The sequence below is a fragment of the Nerophis ophidion genome, linkage group LG21 (genome assembly GCF_033978795.1).
Source record: "Nerophis ophidion isolate RoL-2023_Sa linkage group LG21, RoL_Noph_v1.0, whole genome shotgun sequence".
Classification (NCBI taxonomy): Eukaryota; Metazoa; Chordata; class Actinopteri; order Syngnathiformes; family Syngnathidae; genus Nerophis; species Nerophis ophidion.
This window is the reverse complement of record NC_084631.1, coordinates 1,499,731-1,525,587: the sequence shown is the minus strand read 5'-3', so window position 1 is coordinate 1,525,587 and position 25,857 is coordinate 1,499,731. Positions and strand designations below refer to the sequence as shown.

The 25,857-nt window shown below is 40.6% G+C and overlaps 1 protein-coding gene and 1 long non-coding RNA gene across 3 annotated transcripts; one reads left to right on the top strand and one right to left on the bottom strand.

The window, feature by feature from the left end:
* Positions 1 to 344: 344 nt before the first annotated feature.
* LOC133539572 (uncharacterized) lies at positions 345 to 16,113 on the top strand. Its single transcript, XR_009803433.1, has 5 exons — positions 345 to 599; positions 4,298 to 4,663; positions 13,988 to 14,140; positions 14,211 to 15,742; positions 15,815 to 16,113. It is a non-coding gene; the product is annotated as an uncharacterized LOC133539572 (long non-coding RNA).
* On the bottom strand, positions 4,114 to 25,857 carry ncdn (neurochondrin). Of its 2 annotated transcripts, XM_061881581.1 has the most exons (8): positions 25,727 to 25,857; positions 25,342 to 25,551; positions 15,140 to 16,112; positions 13,979 to 14,148; positions 10,216 to 10,454; positions 9,951 to 10,157; positions 9,733 to 9,875; positions 4,114 to 4,644 (listed from the first exon to the last, which is right to left on the bottom strand). In XM_061881581.1, exons 1-8 carry the CDS (start codon positions 25,781 to 25,783, stop codon positions 4,229 to 4,231), a joined length of 2,415 nt encoding a protein of 804 aa, XP_061737565.1. In that variant the 5' UTR covers positions 25,784 to 25,857; the 3' UTR covers positions 4,114 to 4,228. The 2 variants fall into 2 exon arrangements, with proteins under 2 accessions (XP_061737565.1, XP_061737566.1); XM_061881582.1 differs by lacking the exons at positions 25,342 to 25,551; positions 25,727 to 25,857 and adding an exon at positions 18,859 to 19,540.

Sequence of the window (25,857 nt, the reverse complement as noted above, 5' to 3'; positions counted from 1 at the left end):
ATATATGTACATATATATACATATATATGTATATATATATATATATATATATATATATATATATATATATATATATGTACATATATATGTATATATGTACATATATATACATATATATGTACATCTAATGTATATATATGTACATATATATATATATATATAATACTATATATATATGTACATATATATATATATATATATATATATATATATATATGTATGTATGTATACATGCAGTTGTCTTTATAAAATAATGCTGCTTTTTGAGAAGCTGATAGTGTTATTGTGTAAGGCCGCCATCTAGTGGCCAAAGAGAGGAAGCGTCGCTGCCGGGAAACAGACTGACTGCGCGCCACAATGCGTTGGAATTGGCATGTTATTTATAAACCATCCACCAGGGGGCGCCACGTTTTAAATTGAAACTCAGTCGAAATCCAAAATGAAAAGAAAAGAAGAGAGAAGTTTGACAACAAAGATGGCGGACGTGCAGACTGTAACGATGAACCATTTCTTTCATTTTTAAACAAATCGAGTAGTTACGTTCTTTCCACAATATTAATTTGTTTTGAACATATTTGGGGAATTCCCGGTAATAAAAGGTAAGAGCAACAACAACCATGACACATTTTGACAAATCCACCTGTCGCACACTTTTTTTTTTTTGCAAGTGCACCATCCTATTTATTATTGTCGTTTTGGTCCTGAATCAAGTATTATATTTATATGTTTAAATATATATTAAAATGATTAAGGCATCAGATATGTGATTTTGTTGGTGACAGCAATCAAATTTTGACAAATCCACCTGTTGCACACATTTTTTTTTTTGCAAGTGCACCACCCTGTTATTGTCATTACGGTCCTGAATTAAGTCTTTTCAAGCATACATATGTCTAAATAAAGTAAAAAATATATATATTACAATAGTATTGTCAACTAGGAGACAAAAGCAATCAGAGCGTCCTGTTTAGTATGGTGGCCATTGATTGGCTAGGATTGCTCCTTAATGTATGGGGGGGGGCTTTCATAATGTCCAAAACACATTTAAAATGTTGGCAACATGTTTTTTATGCCTGACTTATGAATTGTATTTGATTTATAAAGAACGATTCCTACTTCGCGGTCATGTCCGTAACAAATTAACCAATGGTGTCCAAAGTACTGCCAATTGTGGCCTATACTTGTTTTTTATTGGCCTACGACACATTCCACACACAAAATAAACACGTCCCGGATAAGAACATTACACACAAAAATAAAATCCATCGAAGCGGCCCAATTCCGCCCTACATATGGAACCTGACAACCAAAATTGCTGACCATGCCTGTGGGTCTTTCTATTAATGTGAAGAATGTGAACAAATTATTTGCAAGTTATAAGTTATCAATATCAAAAAGTATTTTTTGGGGGCAAAAATATTAGTCAAGAATAATAAGAAAATAAATATCTCAAGATAGATTAGGACAGCACGGTGGAACAGGGGTTAGTGCATGTGCCTCACAGTACGAAGGTCCCGAGTAGTTCTGAGTTCAATCCCGGGCTCGGGATCTTTCTGTGTGGAGTTTGCATGTTCTCCCCGTGACTGCGTGGGTTCCTTCCTGGTACTCCGGCTTCCTCCCACCTCCAAAGACATGCACCTGGGGATAGGCCCCTCCCACCTCCAAAGACATGCACCTGGGGATAGGCCCCTCCCACCTCCAGAGACATGCACCTGGGGATAGGCCCCTCCCACCTCCAGAGACATGCACCTGGGGATAGGCCCCTCCCACCTCCAGAGACATGCACCTGGGGATAGGCCCCTCCCACCTCCAAAGACATGCACCTGGGGATAGGCCCCTCCCACCTCCAAAGACATGCACCTGGGGATAGGCCCCTCCCGCCTCCAGAGACATGTACCTGGGGATAGGTTGATTGGCAACACTAAATGGTCCCTAGTGTGTGAATGTTGTCTATCTGTGTTGGCCCTGCGATGAGGTGGCAAGTTGTCCAGGGTATACACCGCCTTCCGCCCCATTGTAGCTGAGATAGGCTCCAGCACTCCCCGTGACCCAAAACGGACAAGCGATAGAAAATGGATGGATGGATAGATGGATTAGATAGTCACCCTGTTTATAGTAAGGCAAAGATGTGGAGATTTAAAAATAATGTAAAAGCACTGTAATTACCAGACTACAATACTTTTCATTAAATGACTGTAAATAATGTAAAAACAAGAGTATAAAGAAGTCATACTGTTCCATTACCTTTGTTCATCCTACTGTCACTACTCAACTGCCAAAGAACTGTAGACACCTTGATATTTGTTGCTTCCTATACTGTATATACTGTTCCACTATTTGATATTGCACTGGTACTGTATTTGACTACTGTACTTCTACTTGTACTGATACTTCCACCATAACTTCCGTGACGTATTGTGCAACTTAATTGTCTTGTAATTAATGTACATCAGAGCTATTCAATTTTTTTTAAATTGAGTGTGTAGTCACGTCCGTTGTGTCTTTGGGCAAGACACTTCACCCTTGCTCCTGATGGGTGCTGGTTGGCGCCTTGCGTGGCATCTCCCTCCATCAGTGTGTGAATGTGTGTGTGAATGGGTGAATGTGGGAATAGTGTCAAAGCGCTTTGGGCTCCTTAAAAAGGGCTAGAAAAGCGCTACACAAGTACAATCTATTTACCATATTAGATTCTGCAACTAGTGTTTGAATCCCACTGTACACAATATCTGAAGAGCAGGGAAAAAAACATTTCACTGTGGTGTAGTCTGCATGTGACAAACTTGAACCTTGATATTTTGTACAGATAAATGAGCACATACTGCATGGGTGTCAAACTCTGGCCCGCCGTTTAATTTCATTTGGCCCTTGAGGCAATATCAAATTAACATTAGAGTTGGCCCGCCATTAACACCAAATTCACCGCTAATACTCATACTTGCCAACCCTCCTGATTTTCCCGGGAGACTCCCGAAGTTTAGTGCCCTTCTCGAAAATGTCCCTGGGCAACCATTATCCCGATTTCCACCCAGACAACAATATTGGGCGTGTGCCTTAAAGGCACCGCCTTTAGCGTCCTCTACAACATGTCGTCACGTCCTCTTTTCCTCCATATAAACAGCCTGCTGGCCAAGTCACATAATATATGCGGCTTTCACACACACATATGCGAATACCACGCATACTTGGTCAACAGCCATACAGGTCACACTGAGGGTGGCCATATAAACAACTTTAACATTGTTACAAATATGCGCCACTCTGCGAACCCACACCAAACAAGAATGACAAAACATTTCGGGAGAACACCCGCACCGTAACACAACATAAACACAACAGAACAAATACCCAGAACCCCTTGCAGCACTAACTCTTCCGGAACGCTACAATATACACCCCATGCTACCACCAAACCCCGCCCACCTCATTTTTATTTTATTTTCGAATTTATTAGCCTGTGGAAAAAGTTAATGTCGATATTTACCTCAGAAGGCTGCAAATACAAAAGAGGCATTCATTTTTTAAATTAGATTTTATTTAATATACCACTGATGTGTTTTAAAAGTTAATTTTGCACTATTATGTTATATAAGCTCTGCCTGTTCCATGGGAAGAAGCCCGAGTACCCGGAGGGAACCCACGCAGTCCCGGGGAGAACATGCCAACTCCACACAGAAAGATCCCGAGCCCGGGATTGAACCCAGGATTACTCAGGACCTTCGTATTGTGAGGCAGATGCACTAACCCCTGTTCCACCGTGCTGCCCTATTTAAGCCGTGCTTGTTCAATATTCAATGCAAAACTAGTTTGGGTCCCTTTTAAAAGGTTCATTTGTTCAACCTTGGCCCGCGGCTTTGTTCAGTTTTACATTTTGTCCCACTCTGTGTTTGAGTTTGACAGCCCTGCTGTACTGATAGACCTACATTGTACAGGTTTTGTTCAGTTTTACATTTTGTCCCACTCTGTATTTGACAGCCCTGCTGTACTGATAGACCTACATTGTACAGGTTTTAGTATCTTCAACGTACAAAATGTATCAATGTGGCCCCGGCATCCTTCATCTTTTATGTATGCGGCCCTCTCTGTACAAATATTTGGACACAACAGACAGCCAGGTTTAATGTTCCATAAGAAAATAATTCTTTATTAAAAGTTATATTATTAGACGTGCGTAATTAATATTTGGTACAACACGTACGGATTGAGGATTGAACATTTTCTGTCAAGGAGCTTATTTTACTCCGACAGCCTTCTTCAGTTTCCTCATGCAGCTCAGAGCTCCTTTCTCACACCTCCTCAGGGCATCTCCAATGTCCTGTTTGCAGAGCGGGCACTGGTCCGCCACAGCACACAGAGCCTCCTCCAGCGCCGCCTGCGTGTGCAGGTCCGGCAGCGCGCTACACGACTCCAGCATGCCCAGCGTGTTTCTCAGCCAACCTTCCTCTCGGACCAGCGCCTTGACCCAAGGCTGAGCGCGCACGCAGCCCCCCAGGGCCTGGATGCCCAACCTCCAGAGCTCCGCGACCTCATCCCAGCTGTTCTCCCAGGCGGGGCTCACCTTGGCCGGTCCTGGGCTGGGCTTGGAGTCCAGAGCGCTGTGGAGGAAGCAGAGGGCAGTGGAGAAGAAGCGGCTTTGACCGGCTTCAGCTGAACAAGGAGAGAAAAGGTAGAATATTTAACATTGATTACTGCTCGTACTGCAAGTTGTTTTCATTCTCAGAGAAGATGCACCAGGCACAAAGAACATGTCAATTCTAATAATGGTCAGCAGTGGGCAACTAATCCAATCTAAAAGAACCAGCACACATTCAATACATTTAAAAAAATGCAAGAACAAATCTGATGAATAAGAAAACATGTGGATCAATCACAGGCTCTGTGTGGGGCGGCATGGCTCGGTTGGTAGAGTGGCCGTGCCAGCAACCTGAGGGTTGCAGGTTCGATTCCCGCATCCGCCATCCTAGTCACTGCCGTTGTGTCCTTGGGCAAGACACTTTACCCACCTGCTCCCAGTTTCACCCACACTGCTTTAAATGTAACTTAGATATTGGGTTTCACTATGTAAAGCGCTTTGAGTCACTAGAGAAAAGCGCTATATAAATATAATTCACTTCACTTCACATTAAATGCCATATTTGGCTAACATTCAGAGGTCACATGTTTACCTTTGTAAACATTGTGACCTGAAACAGACATTTGAAGTCTTCCTTACAGTATGTGACAGATTGTTCAATTTGAAAAATTAGCAGCCTGAAATGTAGACAGTTTTTCTTTAAAATTGCAATTTATCCATTTTCTACCACTTATTCCCTTTGGGGTCGCTGGTGCCTATCTCAGCTACAATCAGGCGGAAGGCGGTGTGCACAATGGACAAGTCGCCTCCTCATCGCAGGGCCAACACACATCGACAGACAACATTCACACACTAGGGACCATTTAGTGTATTGCAATGTTTATTTTCATACAAAAAAGTATACACAAATACTTAAATACCTCTTTCAGCCCTATTGACATCCATTAAAACTGTTTTTTTTGAACAGACTAATCTTGGCTTTACAATATTTTTTCCACAAGAAACAAATGATTTAATTCTTGTCGTTATATAAACAAAATATTGTTTTGGGTTAATTGCACGCCTTAACCACGAGATGGCGACACAGGACCATGATGCATAATTCTCTCAGAGCGTTATTAATTATTAGTTAAGCTGCTGAAATGCAGTGACAATAATGTTGGGCAGTTTGGATATATTTAAAAGGCTTGTGTGAAGGTGGAAAACAGATCTTGTGTGTCCATTTGTGTCAGTGAAGTTGCTCATTGACACAACTACACTACTCTGCATGACGCACCAACACGATTCATATTAAGGCTCAAACTCAAGTTTCATTTCACCTAATCACCCATATTATTATTGCCGTTTTCTTTGTGTGCAAATATGAATATATTGTGTGCATTTGTGCAGAAATGCGTGCAACCATATGTGTTGACCTCGGGCAGGGGTCGGCAACCTTTACCACTCAAAGAGCCATTTTGACCCGTTTAAGAAAATAAAGAAAACAATGGGAGCCACAAAACTCTTGAAATTCAAAATGAAAGAACACAGTGTACAAAGTTTTTTTTTGCTTTGTGCTATGTATAAACCAGGGGTCTCAGACACGCGGCCCGCACCTTATATGAAAATGTAATATTAGTGCGGCCCGCAAGTTTTAATTGAATGCCGCTTGACAACATCACAATTGTCAACCATCCCAATTTATCCGGGAGACTCCCAAAATTCAGGGCGACTGTTCTCTCGAATGTCTGATGATTTTCACCCAAACGACAATATTAAGGGCATTCTGTGATGACATGGCGCTTAACACCCTCTACAACCGTAACAAACAGATTGTCAGTCCATTTACATATTGTATGTAGCTTCTGCACACATGTATGTGACTGCAAGGCATACTTGGTCAACAGCCATACAGGTCACACTGAGGGTGGCCGAATAGACAACTTTAACACTCTTACTAATATGCGCCACACTGTCAACCCACACCAAAAGAATGAAAAACACATTTCGGGAGAAAATCCACACAGTCACACAACATAAACGCAACATAACAAATACCTAGAATCCCATGCATCCCTAACTCTTCCGGGCTACATTATATGTGCGTCGGTTGAGGTGGGCGGGGTTTGATGGTAGCAGGAGTGTATAATGTAGCCCGGAAGAGTTGAGGATGCATGGGATTCTGGGTATTTGTTCTGTTGTGTTTATGTTGTGTTACAGCACGGATGTTCTCCCGAAATGTGTTTGTCATTCTGGTTTGGTGTGAATTCACAGTGTGGCGCATATTAGTGAGAGTGGTAAAGTTGTTTATATCACAACCCTCAGTGTAACCTGTATGGCTTTTGACTAAGTATGCCTTGCAGTCACTGACGTGGTATAACAGCAGCCGCTCACTACACATAAGCAGCCGGCACGCAGATAGCATGGTATAAATGCGGACGCGACGACATGTTCCAGAGGACGTTAAAGGCGTTGTAATCACGTAACGCCGTCTATATTGATGTCCCAGTGAAAATCTAAGAATATTAGCCCCGGGAGAGGCACTGAAATCAGGAAACCTCCCGGGAAAAATCGGGGACATCGGCAAGTATGCAGCTGAGCCACATCATAGTGATCAAAGAGCCGCGGGTGGCATTCAATCGATAGCAACTGGACTATTATAACATTCATTGACACGTATGTGTTGACATATAAGCCATAAAACATAAAAATAAACTTTGTATCAGCAGATAGATCTAAAATTGTTCAGGATTTCAATCACTGAAAGTAATAAATGTAAGCGTTTAATGCTGACTTAGGAAAGTTATGAGCAAGACGTTGTTGGGTCTCTACAGTAATCAATTTGAAGCTTGTGCAAAGTTACTCACACACACACACACACACACACACACACACACACACGGCTGACCAGGAAATATATAAAAATAATACATATTAGGTTCTTAATAGTATTTTCATTCAGGGTGTGTGTGGGGAAAAATGTACAACAGAAAATCCGGAGCTACTGCCTGAACCTACCCAAGAGGATGGCAATCACACACGGTGTGTATGTATGTAAATAAAAGTCTTAGTTAAAGGGGAACTGCACCTTTTTTGGCTTACCATTCACATTTCTTATGAAAAGACATGAAGGATGTTTTTTGTAATGCATTCCAACTATTAAATGAATGCCTGCTTACAATGGAGACCTTAAAAAACATCCAACCACCCCCATGAAGGTTTCCTATACATGATGTAAGTATATATGTGATGTACTAACGGGTACATTTATAATAACATTTAATATTTGGATCATTTTAAGCACAACGTCTGCTCTCACTGGGATGCCGACTGCTTGGCTCTTCGTATATTCCCATTTAGATGACGAATGACTCATCATACTCGCAAAGAAAAAGGGGGGTAGAACCAAGTGTCTTTTTGTGTCGTTCTCACCATTTCCAAGTCTAAGTGTACCAACTTGTCGGAATACGTCCTCGTTCTTCTACTATCCAGGTGAGAGGCATGATTTATGATCTATTCTAAAGCCGCCGCTATACTTTGTCTGCGTTAGTGCTTATAACAACAATATCACTTAGGGCTGGGCGATATGGCCTTATATTAATATCTCGATATTTTTTGGCCATGTCACGATATATCACGATATTTTGCCTTAGCCTTGAATGAACACTTGATGCATATAATCACAGCAGTATGATGATTCTGTGTCTATATCAAAACATTATTCTTCATACTGCATTAATATATGCTACTTTTAAACTTTCATGCAGAGAGGGAAATCCCAACTAAGTCAATTTAGCAAAACTGTATTAATTACACAGTTAATAAGCAGTGGCACAAACATTCATGTCATTTCAAAACAAAGTGCAAGATTGTCAGAGAAATTTTAAAACAAGCTATTAGTACACTTTTGTGCATGATGTCACTAAGATGACATATCAAAACAACACTAAATTAAAGTGCACTTTTTGTACAGAACGCCACTACAATAGTTTAAAACATAAAGTACAGTTTTGTGCATGATGTCACACAAGATATTTCAAAAACTGTCAAATAAAAATTAACTGCATTATAGGAAATCAAATAGTGTATGTCCTTTGTTCTGTGGTAGATTTCTGCGGATGTTATCTCCTTCTGTTGTTGACTTTTTTTCGTACGGTGTTGATCTGGAAATGGTTGCTTGGGCCTTTTGTGGGTGTGGCACCGAACGGAGATATTGAAATACAGTTTCAAGCACTCTTCATTTTCTACCGGGTGACTTTTGAAATCCATCCATCCATCCATTTTCTACCGCTTATTCCCTTTCGGGGTCGCAGGGGGCGCTGGCGCCTATCTCAGCTACAATCGGGCGGAAGGCAGGGTACACCCTGGACAAGTCGCCACCTCATCGCAGGGCCAACACAGATAGACAGACAACATTTACACTCACATTCACACACTAGGGCCAATTTAGTGTTGCCAATCATGCCACAAATTAGCAGTGCTGCTACTTTTTGTAGCAATGCTTTTGCTGCATAATTGTTGAACATATTTCTGCTTGAAGCCAAACTACCGCCAGATTTATGCACCACGTGCTGTTTTTCTTGCGAATTAATTCTTCCTCCATTTGTTACCAGATTAACACCTTCTCTCTCTCTCTCTCTTGTATTACCACTTGCAACCCACCGTTGCCATTTAGCTACCTCTCTGCTCAGGGAGGGCGCGTGACGTATGTAAGAAGGTGCGCTTGTTTAAGTCTTTGTGAGAAGGAGACACAAGGAGTGGGAAGAGCCTGTGGTGTAATGCCCGCAGCTAAAAGCAACTGTGTGAGAACATTTACTCGAATATCTATCACGATATACTCATTTTCTTTACCGCACGGAGACAAACCAGCGATATTATTGAGTATATCGATATCGCCCAGCCCCAATATCACTAATACTTCATTAGTACTCAATTCACGAAATGTAGATAGAGTATTGTTATTATCGGATTTTATGGACGGAATAGAAGACCTCCCATTGACTTTTATTTACGAATTACAATGTATCAAAAAATATATACATCTGTCATCATGTCTTTCATAATGATTGTGAACAATAGGCAAAATTCACCAAAAAAGTGCAGTTCCCTTGAAGATTAGACTTCTGACTAAAATTGAATTTCCCCCAGGGATCAATAAAGTACATTCTATTCTATTATTTTACCTGTCTCAGTTGATTTCAGCCTGCCAATCATCAAACCCAAAGTGCAGTAATTGGCTGCGAGGACAAGGAGGCTTGGTTTATGCACCAAAACAGGAAGTGCTTCACTTAAGTGCTTTTCCAGAGTTCTGAAATGTTGGTCTTTCCTGGAAAACGAAACAAGAGACACTATAAAACTGCCAGGCAAGCAGCATTATGTTACTTTGGTGAAAAACGGCTACCTGACTCTTTCAGGCTCAGTGACGGAAAAATTAAGGAGGGTCGAGCAGGCCGTCTCCATGCTGGGGTCCCTCACTGCGTTTTTCCCCTTTAAGGAAGTGAAGCCGTGCGACAGGTAGTTGGCTAACAGGGCTGGCGTGTCGAGGGTGAGCAGCACCTTTCGGGGACCTTCCTCCGCAGACAGGTGACACAGAGCTGGCAGGAGGTACCTGGAGAGGTTTCTTCTGTTAGAAATGTCAAAACTAAACAAGCTCAGTCTTTTCATACCTTAGCGCCTCTTTGCCCGTCCACGCCCCACTCGCACCAGCGACCGTCATTTCATCCATCCAGTCGGCGAGGCCCCGCTCGGAGCTCTCCACCAGCAGGTGGCTCCGCGAGTAGCCGATGAGGACCGGCAGCAGCTTGGTCACTTCCTCCTTCAGACAGGAAGTCTCCTCAGCCAGCCATGAGCACAGGCAGCGGAATGTGGCGAAAATGAAAGGCTCGCCGTAGCAGCTCGGGTCCACCTTGAAAAACAGGAAAAGAGGGAGAAGATTTAGATAAGACGTACACATAAAAGTACTGATTAATAAGCTTCCTCATTCTAACTGAGCTCCAGTAGAAGTAGATTTATTACATACAGAGCTGCACCCAAAAATTATTTGGACAAGAAAGTAATGATGCTTCTTCTGTTTGACAATGCCAGAAATTAACAATAAAAGCTGGCAAGATTCTGTGAAAAAACAAAACATTTTGTAAAGTAATGTCAAATTGGGTTTATATTTATAGAGAAAGGGGTGTCTTGTTATGAAATCAAACAAAAATGGATTTGTTAACAAAAACAATAAACAAGAAAGATTTGCAAAAAATATTTGTTAAATAAATAAATAAATAAAAGAAAAAATATATATGTACATATACATATTAGGGTTGGGCAACGATTAAAATTTTTAATCAAAGTTAATCGCACTATTTGTCCGATTAATCGCGATTAACTGCATTGTATACGCAAAGCCCAATAATGAATTCAAAAGTAGTGTGTAGTGCACCTTTATTGGAATATTCTCCCACATGAACAAAAGCGACAAAACATTTGTTGTGCAAACACAATTTAAATCAGTCCTTGTTAAACAGTAGCAGTTAAATAGCATATTTTATGAAAATCAACTCCAAAAATGTAAATACAAACATTTAAGCTTATTGCCACTGCCAGGGTATTTAAGTTATCCTGTTTGTTATGGAAAATAAATATAATCTACATACAAATCTCTGAGCCACAATCATAACATCTGAACAGGCAATTTCTGAGGTAACAGCAGGAACATTTTTTTTTATCAGGGATCATATGTTTAAAAAACCTATATTATAGTGCGATAAAATAATTGTCGGCGTTAATAGATTGATGAGTTAACTCGTAATTAATGCATTAATTTGCCCACCCCTAATATATATATATATATATATATATATATATATATATATATATATATATATATATATATATATATATATATGTATGTATATAATGGATTAAAAAATAATAATTTAAAAAGAGAAAAGATTTACGAACCAAAAGCATTGTAAAACCAAAATAATGGCCGTAAAAAAAAAAAATCTGGAAACAAAAAATAATTAAAATAAAATATATTGTAAAACCAAAATAATGGAATTCAAATAAGAAAACACTTTAAATATAGAATATATATTTGATAAAATGCAAACTAATTGTTTTTTTAATTTTTATTAAAATACTCGTTTTGCTACATTTTTTTCTGTGAAATCCTTATTTTGGTTACTAAGTAACTTCACTCTTGTGGGTGGGGCTTTCGCTCAACAATATGTTAGACGCCTTTCTATTGGTCAGTCTCAAATGAAAGTGAGAGACAACTGTTACTTCCACCCTCACAAGTTTAGGGGGGTATTCTACCTCCTATGGCTCGTACTACAAATAAAGTTAAAGTTATCCGGGATCTGTTCTTTGCTTTACTAAGTCAATCATTGAAGATGTGGGACAATTTATACTACAAATATGGATAACTGGACTCCTGAAGACAGGATTTGAGTTTTGTCTCAAGCACGGGGCAACGAACGCAGTCCGAAATAATTATCTATTACATTAAATATGAAGAATATAAATATACGCCATAGGAAGTTGGAGTGATGGCTGTCAGAAAATGTGACATAGTAGCTTTTGCATAAAAGGTGCAATTCCAAGGCACCAGATGGCAGTGTATTAACTACTGAGCATTTTAGACAGAGACTACTTTAATGCATCATTTTACCACTTCACTATTACTTCTACAGAATCAAAACAGAATGTACTTGGATATGTGAAAATAAAAAACGTAATCATTGTAAGAGCACTTCAGTGTAAACATACAACCTCTGAAAGCTGGCTGAGATAAGACCAAAAAAACAAATTTTACTCATGAAAATCACAGAGGAAATTGAAAGGTTTTGTCTGATCTTTAGTAATCCTTGCGTTTAGTTATTCCAGTACTAATCCAATCTCCTCAAATGCCAATGAACAGTGATGTGATTTTTAGAGACAACTTGGTCAGTAGGTGGGACTTTTTTGGACTCTGCTCTCTTATTGGTCAGCGGGTGGTACTGTCATTAGTTATAATCTTGTTTCATACCAATTACTGTGGTGATACATCCTGCTAAAAGGTTGACCAGCTTCGCGGAATCGGACTTCATCATCAAATTAATCGTAAATAATCAGAAATCTTGCTAAGATTACACAGGGCCCTAATCTTGTGAGGACGGAATTAACCAATAAATCACACCCTTATTCTACTCTGACCAATAAAAAACTGTTTCAAAGAACATAATGTGGATTTGCAAACAAAAGAGTGGTTACATTTTTTTAAATAATTTTGTTTGAAAAAAATTCTAATCTATGATTTGTTTACAAATCTTTTTTTGTTTGCAAATCATTATGTTTGATTGCATTAAAACCCACACGTCTCATCATATATTAGGTTTCTGGTTGACTCGAACCCATATTGTCAAATTACTTTTTTGTTTCATTAGGCAATAGGATCCCAAATTTTGCGCATAGGACTTATTATTAGCTCTAGGACCTCAGGTAGTAAATTTCATGCCATCTCAAGTGTAAATGTGTGCCAAGTTAACTCCAAAGAAACACATTTTTTTGCATTTGTTAAAAAACTTTGCAAAATGCCACAAATTACATAAACTCAGAATGATATAAGACTAAGGTAAATATACACAATAGGATATTAATTATCGTCACTGTCCAATAAGAAACATGCATCTTAAAATGTACAATTAATCTGAACCAAAACTAAAATTGTTTGTATTGGACAACAAACGCTAATAAGCCATTTGTTGCTGATCCATTGCATCTATTCTTTAAGTAGTTAGCTAACTTTGCATTTCAACTCTGCAATTTTTACCATCATTTTCCCACACATTTACATATGATGAGATGGCATATTTTTGGATGCCTTATTTAGCGATGAAATATTACAAACCGCACTTTCTAACTAGCAAACTACACATTGACAATAACATTGTTTGATTAATTCCATCCTAATCAAACCTGGGCATCATCATCTTAGTAAAGGCTGAATGCAGTCTTGCATTAGTTTATAAAGCATTTTAAGCAAAATGTATTGCTACGTTATGCTTTGTATATTTATGGCTGAGGATTTGACATTAGTCGCATCATTTTAGTCTTGACCTCGGTATGTCTGATAAGATTATCGCAAATTTTCAAGATGCAACTTTTTGATCAAATTTGAATAATAGGATATCGAGACTGATTTGGTGGATTTAAAGATTCCTTTACAAATGTCAACCTTTTGATGGATTCGTATGACGTCTTAAATGGGTATTGGGTTTGTAGATTGTGAAATTAATTCTATTGTACAGTATATTGTGCATTATATGATAAACTACGCTTTTAGGGATAACTTTTTTGCAGAACGGACTCTGATATTAGCAAAGGAAACAGTAATGTAACATAAAATTATGTCTGTAAATAAATAAATAGATACAAAAATAAATAGACTTTTCCTCTTACCTGCTGCAGGTGGTACATTAAAGCAGAGAAGGCCTCCTCCAACACGCCAAGGACCTGCCTGCTCTGCTGGAGACTGAGGCTGGCGACGCTGCCCTGAGCCGGTGCAGTCGCGGCCGTGACCGCCGGGCTGCAAGCCTGCTCTATGGCGGCCTCCATGATCCGGTAACAACCTGCAGAATGACAGAATGTGTTGAAGAACGTGCACAATAGCTGTTTTTATTTATTTCTACAGTCAGGCGCGCTCCAGAAGAGCGCACAAGTTTTGCAGTGATCACTTTATTATAAGTTTGTTTGATATACTTTGAAAGTTTAGTATTTCCCATTTAATTATTATTTTGATTGTTTTATTTTGTCTTGTAATGGAGTACTTAAAACACATTTTTGCTCCAACTGTTAGGTAAAGCACTCACTCAAGTCTAAATAAAAGAAAGCAAATGTGAGCAAAACCTAAAAGAAATAAGCTTTTACCAAAGGCAGCAATAAAATGAAGCTTTTAGCTCATACACAATGTTGACATCTGTAGTTATATTTTGATAAAGACGGAAAAAAACACGCACTCGTATACAGCGCATGCAACAACAACAACAACAGACATGGCTGTGGACGTGAAGTTAAATCATGAAATGAAACCTAACCCGAGCAAAAACAAATATTAATCCAGGAGAATCTTGATACCGATTTCCTTGACCCAGCCAAACACAAAAGTTGTAGACCTCCGTGCTTTTCCAAGTTTTCATTTGTTTTCTGTATGTAGAATGATGTCTGGCACACCAATTCCACGTCTGGAAATGCGACCAACAGATAATCCTTCAGATCACTCGCCAAATCTTTTTTTGATAACGTATATGAATCTGATTTTTTGCTCGGATCTGATTTTACTGGGGAAGATCTAGGCCCCTTCTGTACTCCGATAGTTTGCTGCACTGTAGCCATGTTGATTTGGTGACCCACCACTTCACTTACTTCCGTTCAAAGGTCACTTGACTGAATACAACCTATATTTCTTTCAATTTGAATTAAATTAGATTTTCAGTTTACAACTTTAAGTCAAAAATATAGAATTGATCTTTTAAACCAAGACCAGGGGCTTCTTCACAATTGTAGCAACGAGCGAACGTCTCAGCGAGGATTGAAAGTCAAGTAAGATACCATTCAAACTACCTGTCAGTGTGTCCTGCTGCTCTTGGCTCAGATCGCTGCCAGGGGGTTCCTCCAAACCCATCCTGACCTCCACGCACGCCCGATTCACCAGGAGGCAGCAGAACTTTGGTGGTCCAGCCAGCTCCCATCCGTACAAATCAAGCAGACATGCGCTGAGGACTAAAACTGGCCCGATCTGTCTGGGTGTCATCTTAGCCTGCATCATGGGTTGCAGTTCCCCCCACACTCGGCTCACAACTTCCCTCAGCGTCTCCCTTTCGACTGTTACTCCTACCGGGGGGAGGAACTGGACCAACTGGGAGCACATGCCCAGCCTGGTCTGTCCCGTGGCTGTGCAGAAGTCTTCGGACATTGTCACTAGCAGACTCAACAGTTCAGAGGAGTGTTTGCTCCACGCTTTCTCTTTGGTTTTACCGGAGAGGAGGCAACCCAGCAAGGGAATGCCCATCTTCTGGCTGAAGGTCTGGTTCTGTTCCACGGCCTGGCAGAGAGCGGGAACGGCGCCCCGGCTCAACAACTGGTCGGGACCTCTGGGTAAGGCGTGTACAGCTGTCAGCACCTGGTAGCAGTCGGAAGCCATGGCTTCATCAAGCTTTGCTGGAGGTGAGGTTACTTTAGGTGCCTCGTTTGCTGCATCATCATCATCATCATTACCCTTTTTTGCTTCATCGCCAGGATGATTCTCAGGACCCTTCTCCCTCTGCTCACGGCTCGTTGGACCACGTGCGAGGATTTCCAGCAGTAACGGGACTGTAGCGAGCAGCTGAGGCTGAGAGGCCATCTCCGGATCGGTGCTCAGGGCAGACAACAGAGCCGTACCCAAAGACAGGAGCTCATGGACGGGCAAGCTGGGTTCCCCGCTGCCCTTCACTGCGGTCACCAGCAGCCGAGCGGGAAGGTTAAGACCCACCGCCTCAAATATGCGCCGCAAGGTGGGTTTGTCCAGTTGACAGGCTGGGCACAAACGTGTGATCTGGGGGTAGAGAACACATAAGAATCCTTACATTGAGGTAAACAAAGATAGTGTTCAAACCCGCCGATCTTGAAGAAACTTTACAGAGACCTAATACATCATGTACACTACGGTTGTACAATATAAACAAGAACATTTGTCCATCCTTAATATAAACACATAATACTTTGAATAAGGATTAATTGTCGGAGCTGCTGGCTGAGTGTTTAACATGTATTAATTTTTTTCCAAACCTTACACTCCACCTACGCACAGATTGCTGTTAATTATACTGCTATGACGTCTTGATTTTTCCTGCTCTTTGTTGGGGTTGAGCGCTCTCGTTGACTATTGAGCTGGTTAGCCTTCTTCATCCAAAATCGGGGAAAGCGTTAGAAGGCAAATGCCCCCGAAACAAGTCGGCAGGTAATATGGTAAAAAGGAAGGTAAATCACAGCATTTTAATGCTGTGACTAAGACCTTGTTTTTATTTATGCCTTGTACTATTTTTTTATATTCCATATTTAATTTAAAAAACTATTTTACTGTTTGGTTCATTTAGCTGTGTATAAATAGCCTTGTTTGTATGTATTGTATTTTTTCCCCCCACAGCACTATGGGGCAGTAGTGGCGGTTTCTAAAATGGAGCTACATAAATAATTCAACCTTGACCTAGAGCTAGCTGGCATAGTGTAATCCAGGATTTAGAGACTGCACTCGAAACTGAAACAATACAACTGGCAGAGCAGTGATGTGTACAATAGTCTGACAAACATACATGTTGGCAGGTCTGATATCATACATTTATGGGTCAGGTGAAAATACTTACTCTAAATAATAGCTTCATATTAAAATCCTGCCAGTACAACAGATAGTAACATTTTTTTTTGTATAGCATGATACAGTGGTCCCTTGTTTTTTATTTGTAGTGCATTTCAAAAAGTAGCAATAACGACTATACATTCATCTTCTTAAGTAAAGCAATGAATATTCTCCAGACACCCAAAAATATGACCATTAAATATTGTTGTGTATTTTCAAACATGTGTAATTTTACTTGTAGATGCACAATAAAAGGACTACATATGGAAATTAGCATGGTGCTAAATCTGGTGCAGCCATCTTCTTAATCTAACTCCACATTGTCCTTCAAATAAACAAATGCAAAAAAACCCACTTAATTAGGGATGGGTACCTTTCACATTTGAACGAATACAGTACCAGTTCCCAGCCCCTGGGAATCGATATTGGCACACAACTTCAACAAACATGCATCTTAGTAGTAGGTTTTATTACCAAATTTGGAGGTGTTGAAATGAACGTAAAAGAGCTAATGCTTATTGGTAGCATGTCTAATTTAAATCTAAATTAGTATTAAGCTAATGCATTTTGGAAAAGCGAGTCTTATTTTACGTTTGAGTGTTTTCTACCATACTAGACATACTTGCTCTGTTGGCATTGAAAATTGCAACTTTACCAAGAGGCATTGTAGCGGAGTCCACGCAAAGTGCTGCTTGAGTGATTGTTTTCTTGCCAAGTGTTTGCAACCGGAAGTATCGTATCGAAATACGGCACCGTTTGATTTGACAAATGTATCAAATTTGGTACCCGTACCTAGTTTTAAGAGAAGATAAATATAGGTTTTATATGCAGTGAAAAATTTATCATACATATAAATGCCACATTAAATGTATAAATTAACATTTAACATCACTTGGGCCTTTATTGAGGACTTGTTGGGGAAGAAAGGGCCATGCAGATGCCAACTATTGTACCGTATTTTTCCGACAATAAGGCACGCTTAAAATCCTTTTATTTTCTCAAACCTAGAGAGTGTGCCTTATAACCCGGTGCGCCTAATGTACGGAATAATTTTGGTTGTGCTTACCGACCTTGAAGCTATTTTATTTGGTACATAGTGAAATGATAAGTGTGACCAGGAGATGGCAGTCACACATAAGTGATATGTGTTGATTGTAATATGGTGGCAGTCACACATAAGAGATATGTGTAGACTGCAATATGACTCAAGTAAACAACACCAAAATGGTATATGTTCCTTTGAAAACATAGAACATTACACACGGCACTCAAAAACATATCAAAATGTTTTAGTACGACTTTGGTAAGCAATGAAGCCGCACCGCTAGATGGATTATTCTGTGCTTCAAAATACGAGTATTATTATGGTGTGTGTGTATAAGGCAGTGGTTCTCAAACTTTTTTTGTCATCCCCCACTTTGGACAAGGGGGAGTTTTCAAGCCCCACCTGCCCCCATCGCCACAACAGAACGCTAATGCCACGCTTAACATTTTCAAATTTATTGAACATCAAGTAACATTCAAGTCAGGGTTTCCCATACATTCATTTATTTGTGGCGGCTCGCCATGAAAGAATTACGGCCGCCACAAATAAAAAATAAAAAAAAAATTCGGCTTTTGACTCGCTCGACCGCTCATAAAAGCAGTGGGACTGTCTGTGAATGGAGCTTGTAGTTATATATTATATTAATATGTAAATAAATATGTACATAAAGTGTTGTAATTATATTCCAACTCCGCGTTCTTCTTGGTCATTGCCGCCGCAAGAATATAATAATAAAAAAATGTTTTTATGTGAAATTCCCTCCCGTTCCTCGCGCCCCACCTGTCATGTCTCTATTCCCCACAGGTGGGGTCCGCCCCACACTTTGAAAAACGCTGGTATAAGGTAAGACATTATCTGGTGTTTTGTTTCGCAATATCATGCAAAAGCAACTTTTCTTACCTTGTAATCTGTATGTGGGATCTGCATAAATCCTGAAAATTTGCGCGCATTCGCCTTTGTAGTCCGTGGGACACAGTTGTCTAAGCTTCTTCTTTTTATGTTCTTGTTATGGGACATTCATCCTACGCTGTTGCCATTTTTAATATAAAGTAGTGCAAAGTTCTTACTCATATTGGTCAGTTAACTCACCATGAAAGCGCTAAAATATACCGGTGTAGTGAGTTTACATTATTCACCCAAGGAACTTTAGTTATTAGAGTTCCAGTCCGACGGTTTTTTATAGGACACATTTCCGGACTTGTTGTTGCACTAGTGAGCCACAGCTGAGTAGATGCTGCTCTGTTATTGATTTAAGTAAAGTCTGAATGTCATTAAAACAGATAGTTCCATCTTTTGACACTTCTTCCACGCTACACCCCTATAACAAAGATGATGGTGAGAAGACACGGTCTTAGGTGAGCCACATAAATAAGACCGCCCACAAAACGGTGCACCCTGAAGCGACTGTCAGAAAGCGTCTTGAAGATGATCTATAAAACATAATCTAATATTTTGACCAAATAATCATCATTACATGTTATGTAGACCACAAGAAAGTGTTTGCCATCCATCCATTTTCTACCGCTTATTCCCTTTCGGGGTCGCGGGGGGCGCTGGCGCCTATCTCAGCTACAATCGGGCGGAAGGCAGGGTACACCCTGGACAAGTCGCCACCTTATCGCAGGGCCAACACAGATAGACAGACAACATTCACACTCACATTCACACACTAGGGCCAATTTAGTGTTGCCAATCAACCTATCCCCAGGTGCATGTCTTTGGAAGTGGGAGGAAGCCGGAGTACCCGGAGGGAACCCACGCATTCACGGGGAGAACATGCAAACTCCACACAGAAATATCCCGAGCCTGGATTTGAACCCAGGACTGCAGGACCTTCGTATTGTGGGGCAGACGCACTAACCCCTCTTCCACCGTGAAGCCCAAGAAAGTGTTTTACATTTGGAAGAAAAAAAAAGGTTCATAGACCCCTTTAATGCGCCCCATTTGCCGGTGCGCCTTCTGTACGAAAATAGACCTGGCTAGACCCGCTCACCGACAGTGCGCCCTATAATCCAGTGCGCCCTATGTTCCGGAAAATATGGTACTTTGCTAGCACTTGCTTAAATTCAAGTGTTTGTCACATTTTGTGAAAGTGCTGTCACTTGCAACTAGGGTTGGTTATCGAGTATAGAGTATAGATTGGAACCGGGACTAACTTTCCGATTCTCCCGGAATCGTTCAAAAGTTTAAATTTCGATTCCTAGTTTCGATACCCAGTACGCCGACCGGAAAAAAAGAATAAGTTCGCCGACCCGGAAGAAAAAGCCGCTGAACACCAACGAAGAAGCGTCCACCGCCGGAAGTGTTAGCATAGCCGAGCGAGTCAGTCAAGCATGGATAGCGGGTGTCGACAGTCCAAAGTGTGGCTTAATTTTACTAAAAAAAATAATTTTAAATCGGCGAAATGTAACACGTGCGACAGGACTGTTTCGTCCCTAGGAGGGTGCACCTCGAACATGATGAAGCACCCCCGAGTTCATGGAGTACAAATAAATGCGTGTCCCGTCATCGACAGGAGACACTATCTGTCCAGAACACTCACGCATCCTGCCTGAGAAGGCGGATATGCTCCTTTTCCTAAACAACAACTGTCTCTGATGTCATACTCTACCTGCTGCTAATCAGGACTGGCTTTTGCAAGTTGTTTCTTATTGTTTATTTGCTTTTCTGCACCAGGTTAGCTCATCAGTGGGAGCACGGTAACATGTGTGTAAATGTGTTTTCATGAGGTTTCCTGCAGCATCTTACACTTGTGTGTGGAAATGTGTTTTCATGAGGTTTCCTGTAGCATCATAAACTTGTGTGTGTACATGTCTTTTCATGAGGTTTCCTGCAGCATCATACACTTGTTTGTGTAAATGTGTTTTCATGAGGTTTCCTGCAGCATCATACACTTGTGTGTGTAAATGTCTTTTCATGAGGTTTCCTGCAGCATCATACACTTGTGTGTGTAAATGTGTTTTCATGAGGTTTCCTGCAGCATCATACACTTGTGTGTGTAAATGTCTTTTCATGAGGTTTCCTGCAGCATCATACACTTGTGTGTGTGTAAATGTGTTTTCATGAGGTTTCCTGCAGCATTATACACTTGTGTGTGTAAATGTGTTTTTCATGAGGTTTCCTGCAGCATCATACACTTGTGTGTGTAAATGTGTTTTCATGAGGTTTCCTGCAGCATCATACACTTATGTGTAAATGTGTTTTCATGAGGTTTCCTGCAGCATCATACACTTGTGTGTGTAAATGTGTTTTCATGAGGTTTCCTGCAGCATCATACACTTATGTGTAAATGTGTTTTCATGAGGTTTCCTGCAGCATCATACACTTGTGTGTGTAAATGTGTTTTCATGAGGTTTCCTGCAGCATCATACACTTATGTGTAAATGTGTTTTCATGAGGTTTCCTGCAGCATCATACACTTGTGTGTGTAAATGTGTTTTCATGAGGTTTCCTGCAGCATCTTACACTTGTGTGTGGAAATGTGTTTTCATGAGGTTTCCTGCAGCATCATACACTTGTGTGTGTAAATGTCTTTTCATGAGGTTTCCTGCAGCATCATACACTTGTGTGTGTAAATGTGTTTTCATGAGGTTTCCTGCAGCATCATACACTTGTGTGTGTAAATGTCTTTTCATGAGGTTTCCTGCAGCATCATACACTTGTGTGTGTAAATGTGTTTTTCATGAGGTTTCCTGCAGCATCATACACTTGTGTGTGTAAATGTGTTTTCATGAGGTTTCCTGCAGCATCATACACTTATGTGTAAATGTGTTTTCATGAGGTTTCCTGCAGCATCATACACTTGTGTGTGTAAATGTGTTTTCATGAGGTTTCCTGCAGCATCATACACTTATGTGTAAATGTGTTTTCATGAGGTTTCCTGCAGCATCATACACTTGTGTGTGTAAATGTGTTTTCATGAGGTTTCCTGCAGCATCATACACTTATGTGTAAATGTGTTTTCATGAGGTTTCCTGCAGCATCATACACTTGTGTGTGTAAATGTGTTTTCATGAGGTTTCCTGCAGCATCTTACACTTGTGTGTGGAAATGTGTTTTCATGAGGTTTCCTGCAGCATCATACACTTGTGTGTGTAAATGTCTTTTCATGAGGTTTCCTGCAGCATCATACACTTGTTTGTGTAAATGTGTTTTCATGAGGTTTCCTGCAGCATCATACACTTGTGTGTGTAAATGTCTTTTCATGAGGTTTCCTGCAGCATCATACACTTGTGTGTGTAAATGTGTTTTCATGAGGTTTCCTGCAGCATCATACACTTGTGTGTGTAAATGTGTTTTCATGAGGTTTCCTGCAGCATCATACACTTATGTGTAAATGTGTTTTCATGAGGTTTCCTGCAGGATCATACACTTGTGTGTGTAAATGTGTTTTCATGAGGTTTCCTGCAGCATCATACACTTATGTGTAAATGTGTTTTCATGAGGTTTCCTGCAGCATCATACACTTGTGTGTGTAAATGTGTTTTCATGAGGTTTCCTGCAGCATCATACACTTGTGTGTGTAAATGTGTTTTCATGAGGTTTCCTGCAGCATCACACACTTGTTTGTGTAAATGTGTTTCATGAGGTTTCCTGCAGCATCTTACACTTATGTGTGTAAATGTGTTTTCATGAGGTTTCCTGCAGCATCATACACTTATGTGTGTAAATGTCTTTTCATGAGGTTTCCTGCAGCATCATACACTTGTGTGTGTAAATGTGTTTTCATGAGGTTTCCTGCAGCATCACACACTTGTTTGTGTAAATGTGTTTTCATGAGGTTTCCTGCAGCATCTTACACTTATGTGTGTAAATGTGTTTTCATGAGGTTTCCTGCAGCATCATACACTTGTGTGTGTAAATGTCTTTTCATGAGGTTTCCTGCAGCATCATACACTTGTGTGTGTAAATGTGTTTTCATGAGGTTTCCTGCAGCATCATACACTTGTGTGTGTAAATGTGTTTTCATGAGGTTTCCTGCAGCATCATACACTTATGTGTAAATGTGTTTTCATGAGGTTTCCTGCAGGATCATACACTTGTGTGTGTAAATGTGTTTTCATGAGGTTTCCTGCAGCATCATACACTTGTTTGTGTAAATGTGTTTTCATGAGGTTTCCTGCAGCATCATACACTTGTGTGTGTAAATGTGTTTTCATGAGGTTTCCTGCAGCATCATACACTTGTGTGTGTAAATGTGTTTTCATGAGGTTTCCTGCAGCATCACACACTTGTTTGTGTAAATGTGTTTCATGAGGTTTCCTGCAGCATCTTACACTTATGTGTGTAAATGTGTTTTCATGAGGTTTCCTGCAGCATCATACACTTATGTGTGTAAATGTCTTTTCATGAGGTTTCCTGCAGCATCATACACTTGTGTGTGTAAATGTGTTTTCATGAGGTTTCCTGCAGCATCACACACTTGTTTGTGTAAATGTGTTTTCATGAGGTTTCCTGCAGCATCTTACACTTATGTGTGTAAATGTGTTTTCATGAGGTTTCCTGCAGCATCATACACTTATGTGTGTAAATGTATTTTCATGAGGTTTCCTGCAGCATCATACACTTGTATATGTGTTTTCATGAGGTTTTCAAAAATAAAGCTCTGTTGATGAAAGTGTACCCCTGTGAAAATGTATTCATAATTCATAATATTTATATTCAAGTTCATAGATTTGATATTTATATTCTAGTTGAAAACAGCCCTGTGAGGAATTTATAGTAAAGTTCATAAAAAGTTAATAGAATTAAAATTGATGGAGAATGTCTGACTATTTCATTCAGAAAAACTGTAGGTTAGCTAGCTCATTTAAAATATCCTAAACTTTTTTTTTTTTTTAAAGAAAGAATCTGAATCCAGAATCGTCAGGAATCGGAATCGAAACAAAGAATTGGAATCGTTCAAATTCAAACGATGCCCAACCCTACTTGCAACTTAATTTGGCCCCAGCTTTGTGATGTTACTATTGATTAACAAATAACTACAGCGAGCACGTTTTAGAAGTAAAACAGGTTACAAACTCAGTTGGAATCATGCAGTGTATTAACTACAAGACCAATGCGTGGGATTCCTTACTTGATACCTGGAATGGACTAGATCAGGGGTCTCAAACTCAATTACCTGGGCTCCACTGGAAGCAGACTCTGGGTGTGGCTGTGCCGCAAGAAAAGATTTCTTAAAAAAACGTTGCACGTCGGGGTGCCCCTGTGCTCAACAAAGAAATGTTGCATCTCCCACTTTTTCTAGAATTGTCTTTGCTAATCGCTAATCACTAACCCTTCTCTTCACAGCAGGCTTTGTTTGGGGTTGTGAAATATATTTGTATTTAGCCGACGCACGAATAATAATGGTGTTTCCACAATGTGCGTCGTTCCGCTTTTCCTCCCTACAGCAACACGGCGGTCGGCGGATAATAGCCGGAAAAGTACCGGGATAGCGAGGGCAAAAAAGTGTTATCCGGCATCATAAAGAAATATATGTAGTGTTCATCGTGTGAGGCAATGCAAATTAAACAATAAAAAAAACAAAAACGGTTTGAATTGGTCCAGGTTATCGGGGAATGTTATTACTAACAGACAGGTGTCGCGGTGTGACCGCAGCCAGGAACGTAGGTAAACCCTCGTCTCCGTGGCAACGTTTCTGTTGCTTTCACTCATTTGCCACTTTTCCACTAACGCAAGGGTATTTTGGAGCCAAATAACAAAAATGGTCTCTGTCTGGAGCAAACGACAGGAGGGGAAGGCTTGCTGTGGAGTTTACCGTTACGGTAGCACAATTAGCCCAGCGACTCTCTGTCGGAGTATCAGCGCTGGGGTCCAGTGCACCACAGTTTTGTATTGTCGTTCGGTCCTTCGGCGGAGTGCTTCGGAAGTTACCGGGGTCTCTCGTCTCCCTGGTCTGGACTGTTTACAGCGGCCAGGGGAGGGAGCGAGAGAGAGAGTGAGCAGGCGGGCGAGCGAGGGAAGAAGAGTGCGGGTCTAGTGGAAAAGCGGCAAAATGTTTCTCAGCATGCATCACGCAAGTGAAGTCAATGTTCGGCCCTCGAGTGCCACATACCACACCGTGATTGGTAGATTCCTTCAGCTCCACACACAACGCTGTCTAGCGCCATCCATATCAAATTTGCGGGCCGCACTAACGTTAAACTTTCATATTGAGAGGGGGCCATAGAATAACGTCTCGCGGGCCGCGTGTTTGAGACCCCTGGACTAGATTGTTGTATGAAATGAATCCTACAAAAAGTAAGGCTGTGCCTAATACAATGTATGGTTTGTTCATTATTTGGGACAATTACAACTTACAGCTGCGTATAATTTATTATTTTTTGTAATAAAGAGTGTAATCATAAGGCAAAAATGGATGAGAGAGAGAGATGTCCTCACCAAAAGAAGTGCAGCCAACGTGTGGCTGTCATTTTTGGCGTGTGTAAGGGCATGGAGACATCTTTCCAACACCTCTCTTTTAGCCTCCGTCAAACCACCTCCCGCATCGTTTTCTGGGCCTCCCACACAGTCTTCTCCTCGCTGTTCCTCTCGTCCACGGAGCTGGCTGCTCACGTCAAGTGTAGCACAGTCAGCCATCGTGGCCTCAAGCTGTCATCAAGACACGCACCAAGAAATACAAATGACTAAAGATTGAGTAATTAACTGTTAGTTAGCAACACGCTGCTAAGGACCAACAAGTATAACGCAATTGTACATGCTGTAGTTGACTATTTGGGTTACTCTGATAAATTATTAAGGATAAACGATTAAAAATGTAACTTACTTGGCTGAAAGACCTTTTGCGCGTTTCTGTCCTGAGCTCTGACCGGACGCGGACCATCAAAATAAAAGCTCTCAGTCGCCAATTAAAAGGCACCAACAAAGTCAGCCGGCCAATGGGAGCGAGGATAGTTG

Bases quoted from the DNA above. Each gene is read 5' to 3' on its own strand.
- ncdn (XM_061881581.1), bottom strand. From the start codon at position 25,783: ATGGTCCGCGTCCGGTCAGAGCTCAGGACAGAAACGCGCAAAAGGTCT. The intron at 25,552-25,726 runs GTAAGTTACATT...TCTTGATGACAG, and splicing joins GCAAAAGGTCTTTCAGCCAA to CTTGAGGCCACGATGGCTGA. The intron at 10,455-13,978 runs GTAAGAGGAAAA...CTGTTTTTCAAG, and splicing joins TAATGTACCACCTGCAGCAG to GTGGACCCGAGCTGCTACGG.